Source organism: Psammomys obesus, unplaced genomic scaffold, assembly GCF_907164565.1.
Source record: "Psammomys obesus unplaced genomic scaffold, mPsaObe1.curated_primary_1811, whole genome shotgun sequence".
Classification (NCBI taxonomy): domain Eukaryota; kingdom Metazoa; phylum Chordata; class Mammalia; order Rodentia; family Muridae; genus Psammomys; species Psammomys obesus.
Window position 1 is genome coordinate 2298899 of NW_026594311.1, and position 9761 is coordinate 2308659.

Genomic DNA, 9761 nt, shown 5'->3' on the forward strand with positions numbered 1-9761 from the left:
GGTTGGGTAGATTTAGGGGGTAAAATCCAGAATTGGATCGAAATGGGCGGAGCTGAACAGGGCACCAGGAGTTGAGACCTGAGAAGCGGTTTATGGACGGTTTTGGATGTTCATACAGGACTATCAAGAGCAGTAAAAAACTGGGCTCTAGGAAGACCAGGTGTGGGGAGTTTCAGAAGTTTGAAGCCCGGAAGGAGAATTAACTGTATTGAGTTTGAGTCTAGTACACAGGGGTCCAAGGGCTAGGAGGGTCCCGGAGCTCAGACTCAACATCCAGCACCCTGACCTCCCTCCCCCAGAAGCATACTTTCCAGAGCAGAGATGGAGTTACAAGAGGTTGGAGTTAGTGCCAAGGCCCTACCCTTCCCCTGTGAAAGGTGTCGCAAAGGGCCAATAGAAGCCTCACTGACCGGGACAAACACCAAGTTTATTTCATGAACACTGGGAAGATGGGCTGGATAGGGGAAGGGGTGAGGGGCACAGGTACACAGCTGTACACAGTCACCGTCAGCAGCCCACTCCCCACACTGGGGTTCAGTCTGGACTGCAATGCCTCCAGAGTCAACAGGCAGCAAGAGGTGAGTGCAGGAGGGCCCTGAACACCAAGCCCCGGAAAGGCTAAGGGACACAGCTCCAGCTGTCCCAGGAAAACCAGCAATAAATAACAGTGGGGCACGGCCCCACCCACACGGATCATCTAATCACCCATCTTCACTCTGGAGGTCTGCAAAAGAAGAACAAGACAAATCAGGCAGGGACAGTGACAAGATCAGAACCAGCAAGGCGGTGGATGGATAGACAGACCACAGATGATGACATACAAGGACAGATACACTCTAACAGACAAACATGCACAGGGACAAAGGAGTTGAGGTGTACAACAAAGAGAAGTCCCACAGAGATAGTGCCAGTTTCCCCAAGAGTCAACCCAGTCAAGCACCCAAAGTCTCAGGGAGACTTTCAAGTCAAAAACCCGTATACTGTGACAAAACACAGAATTCAGACATGCTGTTCTACTGACAAGTAGTTCACATATGTATAAAGCCCTTGAGAGAAACATGTCAAGTTAGACTGACACAGATATCCCAACCCAGGCTACAGCACAAAGACGTTTCCAGAGACAGCAGAGAGGGGAAAGATGCAAACAGAAGGCCTAAAGGAAGATATGTGCATATATGGCAACAAAGGGGGAACCAAGGGATGAGACAGAGTTTCCAGGGTAAAGGAGGGAGGTACTTCCATTCCTCTAAAAGAAAAGTAGGGCTGGGCTGGGTACAAGGACAAAGGCCACATCTCCCTAGAGGGGCACTCAGCACCTGAAGGATTGCGACGATAACCCCAAAGAGGCCAATGGCACTGCCAAAGATCTCCACGATGAGAATTTTCACAAAGAGGCTGGGGTTCTGTGCATCAGCCAGGGCGGCCCCACTGCCCACGATGCCCACGCAGATTCCACAGAACAGGTTGGACAGTCCGACTGTGAGGCCAGCCCCGAACATGGAGTAGCCTGGAGGATAAAAAGCTCAAGTGAGGCCAAGGTAAGCACAGGTGATGAAGTGCCCAACACAGGCTAATGGGGCCCATCTCACCCCAGCTCTGCAGACTAAAGCAGCTGAGAGCTAAAAAGGAGCAAGCGTGTAAACCCTAGACGTGTGTGAGTCCAAGCCTGGGCTTCAGTTAGGTAGTGGTGGCTGTATGTCCTCTTAACTCACTGCCTGCAGCTGCCTCCCAGTAACGGGACTAAAGGCCCACACTGCCATGCATGGCAAGACCAAGCATTTTGCTACCCACTTACCTGCATGATAGTTTCGATGGCCAATGGCCTTGGGATCAGTAGCAGTGAAAGGCTGGGGAAGACAAAATTAAGTCACCGGAAGCCATCCCTTAATGCACTGACCTTCCGTCCCCTCCAATCTTCAGGCAAAGCACAGACCATTGGGCTGGATGCCCATCTCCTCTGGTTTTCCCTTACCTCAGCCATGTTGCTAATGACAATTGCCATGATGATGCCGTAGATGGCCACAGCTTCACAGAAGATGATGCTGGCAATAGTAACAGTAAAGGTTCAGGGTGGGATGGAGAAAAGAGACGAGAAGGAAATCAGCCATTTCTTCCCCAGCCAGCTTTCCTTGACTCACAGGCACGCTATGATGAGCCTGGTCACAAGTCATGTCATCAGACCTCCATCTCAGCTGCTTCTGACCATCAAAAGCCCTTAGACTTACCTAACTAAGTTCTTGGTCTTGATTCTGGGGGCCTTCACTCCACCACCAATAATGGAAGAGCCAGTAATATAGATGCCCCTGGTGGAAGGACAAGAAACTGATCAGAGGACCCCAAGTTGTCCCTGTCCCCAGGATGATTAAGAACCTAGTGATGCCACCTGCCCCGTCTCTGCGCCTCCCACTAGTCCAGCACTGACCAGGCTGCTCCAACCACGGACAGAGAGATTGCTAGGCCAATGCCAAGATTCGACCACATGAAGGGGGAAGTTTCGGTCAGGAACCTGGTGTGAGAACATTGAAAAAAAAAAAGCGATTCGGCTGTGGTCAGGAAAGGACGGGTAGGGAGACCACACTAAACTCGGCTCCCACCCAGCTCCAGCCCACCAACCCAGGATGCTACATCAGTACATTTCATATTTCCCAACGCCCGTGTGTCTGAGGAGCTGGGCTACGGAAGAGAGGAAGGGATCCCCTAGGAGAATCTCCATGCCCTCCCTTACCATGCCACATCAAAGCGGAAGCCCAGGTCAAAAATGGTGAAGCAGATTCCTGCACGAATGAGGAAAGGAGTTAAGGGCTGCTCTTTTGAGACACATTCACCAACTTAAAGAAACACTGCTCAACTGTCCGCCACCTACAGCTAATTAGACAAGCGAGAGTCCCGGAGCAAAACAGCACCTCCGCCCAGGCCTCCATTTTTTTCTTTTTTTGCCACTCCCTATATAACCCGGCTTTTCCTCAATGACACCAAGCCCCTCCACGGGCGGGAGAGGACAAGCGTCCCGGCCGCGCCAGATCCCGCCGGCCCAGTCGCTGTTTACCCAACAAACTGTGTAGGGGGCAGGGCGAGGAGGAAAAAGAGGAAGCGGGACGCCCAAGTGTGCGGCTCGCGGACGAGGGGGAGCCGGCGGTCGCGACCCCGGCAGGGCCAGGGTGGCCCTCGCAGCCCGGGGCCGGCCGGGCTCCGTCACGGGAGGGCTCCGTGCCGGGCCGGCCTCGGGCTGCCACCTGCCATCTGCCCCCGCCCCAGCCGGACAGCTCGGCCCTCCTGGGCCCCGCTCACCCACGACGATCATGCAGGCCCAGAAGGCCACAAAGATGCCGCTGTAGAGCAGCGCCAGCCCCGTCATGGCAGCAGAAGACGGCGGGGGTCGGATCGGTGGGACCTGAGCTTCACCGCGTCCACCGTCCGCCCCGCAGTCTGTTGGCCCGCCCAGCAGCGCCACCTGACCGGCGCTTGTGACGCGCCGGCTCCACGTGACCCCCGCGCACAATGGCTGGCTGGCTGGCGGCGGCCGGGCCGCTACGACGTGGTGCCGCTGAGCACTGTGGTTATTGTAGTCTCGGCCGGTGCTCGCCGCGCCAGGTAAGCGGCGGTCCACCTCCAAGCCGCCGGTTCCCTAGCTTGCCCACTGGGCTCTCACCACTGCAGTCTTTTCTAGTCCTGTCTAGTTCTAGGAAGGCGCTGCAATGTTCCCTCTGCTTGAAGCAGGATTTCGAGGTCTTCGCGCTGCCTAGCTAACAACTGCTGGTCATCAGGTCATTCTTCGAGGGTGCCTTTCCTAAGCCAGAGGCAGTGTAGCGTGCCAGCTGTGAACTCCCACGGTGTCCAGGTGATCCTTATGAGGCCGTGCCATTCTCCGGTTGTTCCTGGTTCACTCCGGCAAGAAGAGAAATGTTTTAGGATCCCTATAGTATGCAAAGCAGGCACTGTTAACACAGAGCTAGGTTCCCAGGCCCCTAAAACTATACATTCTGCGGGTAGACTACCCTCCTAGCTATTCCTGGTCAGTCATTCCCTCTCCCTCGTTGCCTTTTCATATTTGTTCACCCTGTTTCTAGTTATTCATGTGCCCTGCTCTCTAGTTCTCAGACTTTGCTCACCTTCATGGTCCTCCTTACTCATTCTGTTTAATAATCTAACCCCTATTGTCTAAGTTAAACTTTTCTTTCCCAGCTTTGTGTTCTTAGCATTTCTTGATAAATCATTTTCCCATAGTTTTTGTTTCTCGAGACAGGATTTGTGTACCTCTGGCTGTCCTGGAACGTACTCTGTAGAGCAGGCTAGCCTCAAACTCAGAAATCCGCCTGCCTCTGCCTGTGCTGGGATTAAAGGCGTGTGCCACCACTGCCCGGCTTTCTGTAGTTCTTATCACCCCTTAATATACTATCTTTTGTTCCTGTTTGTCCATCCTCCTCAGAAGGTGGAAGCGCCATGGTTTCTGTTGTACTCATATTGTTTCTAGTGCCTGTTGTACAGATGGGTCCTCATAACACGTATGTAGAATACCTGATTGGTGCTCACTTTAACCCGGTTCTCATGTCAGTCTACAGCTCTGCTTCCACCACTAGCCTGGACATGACCTGATCTGGACAGTGCCAATGTAAGAGTCTCAGGTTGGGGCTGGAGAGATGGCTCAGCAGTTAAGAGCAGTGGCTGCTCTTCCAGAGGACCCTGGCTCAATTCCCAGTTACTCACATGGCAGCTCACAGCTGTAACTCCTGTTCCAAAGGATGTGGCGCCCTTACACAGACATGCAGTCAAAACATCAATGTACATAAAAGATTCTTTGGTTAATGTGGACAATGAGTAAGTTTTGTTTTCTTCTGGCATCCAGTAACTACCTATACACACACACCAGTGCTGGGAATCAAACCCTAAGGCCTACACTCTACCAAGCTAGACCTCCAGCCCCCACAACAACTCTGAAGAACCGACCATACTGACTGAAGTCCATCTGTGGTTGGGCCCAAATGTTCCCTTCACTCTTTTAGTCTGCCAAAAATTTTTTTCTCTACAAGATCCAACTTCAGACTCCCCTCTCTGGGATGCCCCTGTCCCCCTCAGGAGCCTGAGATCCAGCTGCCCCTGGGGCTCCTTTCTTCACATACGATTCTATTTCATGGGGTCACTCTTTCCCCACCAACCACATTGTGAGGACAGAAATCCAGTTATAACATCTCCACAGGAACTGTATAGAACCAAGGTTTATTTGGTGAATAAACAAAAAGTATTCCATTTATTTCAGTTTCTTTGGTGTCTCCAAGAAACAAGTCTGAGTCAGTGTAGCCCAGCACTATCCAACAGAACTTTGTGCCATGATGGAATTGTCCTCTCAAGTCCCACATGTAGCCATGTGAGTGCCTGAAATGTCATCAACTTTAAATTGCAAAAGCCATGTGTCTAATGAACACTGTCTTGGACAGTGCAGGTCGAGACCAATGGCTCTCACTTAGCAGTTACGTGACATCTGCCAACATCTGAAGATAATCTGGGGGTGGGTTCAGTCAGCTGAAGCTAAACATCCGACCATATACAGGATAGCCTCTGCAGTAAAGAATTACTCTGCCCAAATGTCAACAGTGCTGAGGTGGAAGAGCCCTGGTCTGATCACCCAGCCCCTGCCCCCGAACAAGGGCAGAACTGCACATGCACACCAGGCACTGGGATCAGCCTCGGTTCCAGACTGCAGACAGACGGGCCCAGGAAAGCCCCGGAACTCCCCACCAAACAGGCATTTATTGCACTAATGAACAAGCTCGGCAGCTCCGCAGGTCAGAGCCACCTGCACTCCCTCTGTCCAGGCTCAAGTACCACCTCAAGAGGATGAGAAGCCGGTTCATGGAGCACAGGGCCCAGCACACTTATCAAGTATTATCTGCTTCCCTCATCCTCATAGGCAATGGCGATACCCCGTCTTCCGCTGACAGCTTCTTTCACTGGTGTCTGGCCCAAGCGGGGCTCCAGCCCCTGCCAGCTCCGAGCACTAAGGAACGAGGCTGCAGAGGGAAGGAACACAAGCTATGTGGGCTGGGCCTGGGGGAGATTACAAGGGGGCAGGGATCTGCATGCTTACCTGCGGGGCTGCTCTCGGCCAGCTCCAGCTGGGGCCTCGGAGTCAAGGCGGCACACCCAGTGTCATCTGATGACTTCCATGAAGGCGGTGGTCGGAGCTCCCCAGAAATGAGTGACACATCTGGGGTGTCCCACAACTCTGACTCAGGTGGTGGGAGTGGCACATGGAAGGGAGAACCTGAAACAGAAGAAGAGAAGGCTATTCTGGTTCCTCAACTGCAAGCCCCAACCTTCAAGATACGGCCCCACCGCTCACCAGGTAACAGCTCTGCATAGTGTGTGAGGTGGGGAGCCAGGCCTGCAGGCGGCCAGGCAGGATTACAGGCAGCCTCCAGTTCACACGGTGTCAATACAGGCCGAAAGAAGCCACCTGGAGGCTGTGGGGCTAAAGCCCCCAGCGGACAGGACAACAGCACGAAGACGTCCATCTCCGGGAAGTTGGCAAGCTTGGCGGGCGTGGGCCTCCCCAGGGCCAACACGTAGCTACGTTTTCCAGCAGCTTTAGTCAGTTTCCGCAAGTGTGCCAGCGCCTCACAGTGCCTGGCCACCCCTAATGTGCCCGCCAGCAGCCCCACCACACGGGCATCTCTGGCCCTCTCCACAAGATACAGTCTCCGTGCTCTTAGGCGCCCAGCCTGGGCACTCTGGTCTTGTGTCTGTCCTGTGTCTGGGCAGCAGGAAAAGAAGGGCCGTCCTGGTGTCCACCCCAAAAGCAGTCTGCTCAGATCAGGATCAGGGCTGGGGTCAGAGCTTGCCTGAGAACCTCCCACATAGAAGGCACCATATTCTTCCAGACGTCTCCCTGGGTTCAGGGGGAAGCGGCGTCCAAAACGCTCCAGGGACTCAGGCTGTGCGTTTGGGGACCCAGCTGGCAGGGGAAGAGCTGGGCTGGAGATGAGCAGATCTTGGTACTTTGGGCGCAGGAGAGTGGCCAAAGCCTCTGAAAGAGGAGGCAGTATCAGAGTTGAAGTCTGGCAGAGTAGGAGATGGCTCACATCCAGGTGCCTAAATGTGACCCTAAAGCACAAGCTAGGCCAGTCTAGGCCAAGAGCTCTATGGAAGTGTGCTTAAGTGGGGAAAATCACGGCATGCAGCCATGGACCCACCTCTCCTTCCCTCACGGGAGTGATCCCTCACCTAGGGCGTGCGCACAAGCTGGCTCACTCAGCAGTGCTACCGGTGCTGTGGGATCTGGGTTCTCAGCTTCAAAGGCCTTTGCACAGAGCTCTAAGGCAACAGAATGCTGACCAAGGACAAAGATGACGGGCAGCAGGCGGGCTGGAGGGCTTAAGCAGGCAGGACCAAAGTGTACAAGGGCTTGAGCTCCAGCCTGCTCGGCACCCAGCACATCCACACAGCAGCTGCAGGGAGAGAACACTGGTGAGCGCGCTCCCTACCTGGAGAGGGTTGTCATCAGTGGGAAATGGGATCAGGTAAGAAAATGGTACCGTGCTAGGAATTCATGGTCACTGAGGGGAGCTGGCATCAGGAGCTTCTCCTCATGCAAGCACAGTCAGTGGAGGCAGTCACTATCAGCGCGGAAAACCCACGAGGCCTGGATCCTCACACCCTGCGCACTTACCCTCGGCACGAGTTCATACCTGCCATAAGCCGTGTCCCCTAAAATGAACATCTTAGATCCTGTGACTTCCTCCAGCCGGAAGGCGACAGCCCCGGCATCTCCCAGTAACTGGTCAGGGAACTGCAAGGCCACCTGTAAGCACAAATCTTAAAGTCAGGTTTTAAAACCTCAGTCCTCTACCAAGAGACTCTGCAAAAGAAACACTCGACTTTCCAAGCCCCTACTTCAGAGGGACACTCAGCCCCACGGAGTGGTGGGGGGTCCGTGCGACGCGGGCGGACTCCGATTTCCGAAACCCACCCGTCCTCACATCGCTCCCAAGATCCCAGTCAGGGCAACCCTTCCCCAGAGGGAGCCAACCCTCCCTCTCGGCGTCAGCCCTCACCCGCTGACACCCTAAGTCGCAGACAAATTTCGTGACTCGCTCCAGCTCGTACACTCGGTCGAGGTCTTCGGGAGGAGTCAACAGTCCCGGGACGCCCACCTCCCGCTGCAGGGCGGCCTCCGCAGGGCTGCTGAACGCGGACTCCATGGGGCACAACTTGGGTAGGGCAAGATGCAGCTGCGCCCTCAACGGTCCTCAAAGTCACAGCAGTTTTGTTTGCGGATCGGGACCAACCTGTCCATGAGCCCTAGGAACCACACTCTACGCTTCCCAACTCCCGGCTCTCCACAACACATGGACCTACGGAGATTACTTCCGGGTTCAAGGAGTGCCTACAGCGAACCAATCACCAACCTCGCACTCAGGACCAATCGGAAGTGCCGCGAAGCCTTGTGGGTGTTGTGGTTTCACCCGGTACCCTCAGGTCAGCCTGGGGAATATCTGCTTCCTAAGTTACTGAGTCAGTGTGAGCAGGCCCTATCTGCTGGTCACATTAAGCATCTCATGTTTAGTGAAGTTTGTTTTAAACGTGTGGTGGTGGGGGGAGGGCAGGGTTCCTCGACCGTCCAACTCAGGTTTGGCAGCAAGCTGCCTAACCCACCAAAGCCATCTCATGGCCCCGTAATTTGAGAGAGGGTCTTGCTGCATAACTGAAGATGGGCCTCCCAGTACTGCATAATTTCCCCAACTCAGTGCCCACTGCTTGGGTTTGAATTTGTGGGTGGGCGCTTACTACCAGGCATTGTAGGAATGAACGCGACTGTGCCTTTACCTAGTCGGCTGAGGGATTGTCACAAGGGTCGAGTTATAACTTTACAAAACAGTCCTCGCATATCCCAAATGTTATTACCCCCAGTTTGTCAGAAGAACACGGAGCCCTTGCTAAGTTCATCAGGCACTACATTCTTTCTGTTTGGCTTTTCGAGACAGGGTTTCTCTGTGTAGCCCTGGCTGTCATGGATTCACTTTGTAGACCAGGCTGGCCTCCAACTCAGCGACCCACCTGCCTCTGCCTCCCCAAGTGTTGGGAGTACAGATGTGAGCAACGATGGCCAGCCTAGGCACTATTCTTTTTTTTTTTTTTTAAGAATTTATTATGTATACAATGTTCTGCTTTCTGCTTGCATGTACATCTTCATGCTGGAAGAGAGCACCAGATCTCATTATAGATGGTTGTGAGCCACCATGTGGTTGCTGGGAATTGAACTCAGGATCTTTTGGAAGAACAGCCTGTGCTCTTAACCTCTGAGCCATCTCTCCAGCTCAGCACTACAGTCTTAGGAGAAAGAATTATCCTGTTGCATAGATAAGGAAACAACTAAAACTAGGTCTGCTGACTGCAGAAGCTGAGTTTTAGATCCCGCATTTATTCTCTCCCCACTTCCTTGGGTCTGAACCTGGGCCACATAAATGCTAGGTTAGCAGGAACTCTACTGCTGAGCTACCTCCCCAGCCCTAGACCCACATTCTCCCACCTCCATCATGAGGACGGATGGGAGAAGACAGTCTCTTAACACAATGGAGTAGGAAAAGGTCTGAAAACACGTGGACTATCTGCATCCTCCAGGAGAGCTGAGAAACAAGTGCTGTAAAAATGGAACTGACGGGGCTGGAGAAGCAGCTGAGTGGCTAAGAGCACTTGCTGTCCTTGCAGAGGACTGGGTTCAGTTACCAGCGCCCACCCATTCGTAACTCCTGTCCTAGGGGATCCCT

General features: G+C 53.7%; 2 protein-coding genes across 3 annotated transcripts; both read right to left on the bottom strand.

Annotated features, from left to right (window-relative positions):
* Positions 1-406: 406 nt before the first annotated feature.
* Atp6v0b (ATPase H+ transporting V0 subunit b) lies at positions 407-3464 on the bottom strand. Its single transcript, XM_055618490.1, has 8 exons — positions 3289-3464; positions 2726-2774; positions 2423-2506; positions 2226-2303; positions 1973-2042; positions 1796-1847; positions 1317-1507; positions 407-724 (listed from the first exon to the last, which is right to left on the bottom strand). Exons 1-8 carry the CDS (start codon positions 3353-3355, stop codon positions 698-700), a joined length of 618 nt encoding a protein of 205 aa, XP_055474465.1. The 5' UTR covers positions 3356-3464; the 3' UTR covers positions 407-697.
* Positions 3465-5198: 1734 nt separating this feature from the next.
* On the bottom strand, positions 5199-8343 carry Dph2 (diphthamide biosynthesis 2). Of its 2 annotated transcripts, XM_055618488.1 has the most exons (6): positions 8049-8343; positions 7683-7795; positions 7219-7442; positions 6338-7021; positions 6083-6259; positions 5199-6005 (listed from the first exon to the last, which is right to left on the bottom strand). In XM_055618488.1, exons 1-6 carry the CDS (start codon positions 8193-8195, stop codon positions 5881-5883), a joined length of 1470 nt encoding a protein of 489 aa, XP_055474463.1. In that variant the 5' UTR covers positions 8196-8343; the 3' UTR covers positions 5199-5880. The 2 variants fall into 2 exon arrangements, with proteins under 2 accessions (XP_055474463.1, XP_055474464.1); XM_055618489.1 differs by lacking the exon at positions 8049-8343 and having other exon boundaries at positions 7530-7759.
* Positions 8344-9761: the final 1418 nt, after the last annotated feature.

What these genes read in the sequence shown, in the direction of transcription:
- Atp6v0b (XM_055618490.1), bottom strand. Translation starts at nt 3,355, where the DNA reads ATGACGGGGCTGGCGCTGCTCTACAGCGGCATCTTTGTGGCCTTCTGG. An exon ending in TTCCGCTTTGATGTGGCATG is followed by an intron (nt 2,507 to 2,725) that starts GTAAGGGAGGGC and finishes TTCTCACACCAG; the next exon opens with GTTCCTGACCGAAACTTCCC. An exon ending in AAGACCAAGAACTTAGTTAG is followed by an intron (nt 2,043 to 2,225) that starts GTAAGTCTAAGG and finishes TACTATTGCCAG; the next exon opens with CATCATCTTCTGTGAAGCTG.
- Dph2 (XM_055618488.1), bottom strand. Translation starts at nt 8,195, where the DNA reads ATGGAGTCCGCGTTCAGCAGCCCTGCGGAGGCCGCCCTGCAGCGGGAG. An exon ending in GCGACTTAGGGTGTCAGCGG is followed by an intron (nt 7,796 to 8,048) that starts GTGAGGGCTGAC and finishes TTGTGCTTACAG; the next exon opens with GTGGCCTTGCAGTTCCCTGA. An exon ending in CTATGCAGAGCTGTTACCTG is followed by an intron (nt 6,260 to 6,337) that starts GTGAGCGGTGGG and finishes CTTCTGTTTCAG; the next exon opens with GTTCTCCCTTCCATGTGCCA.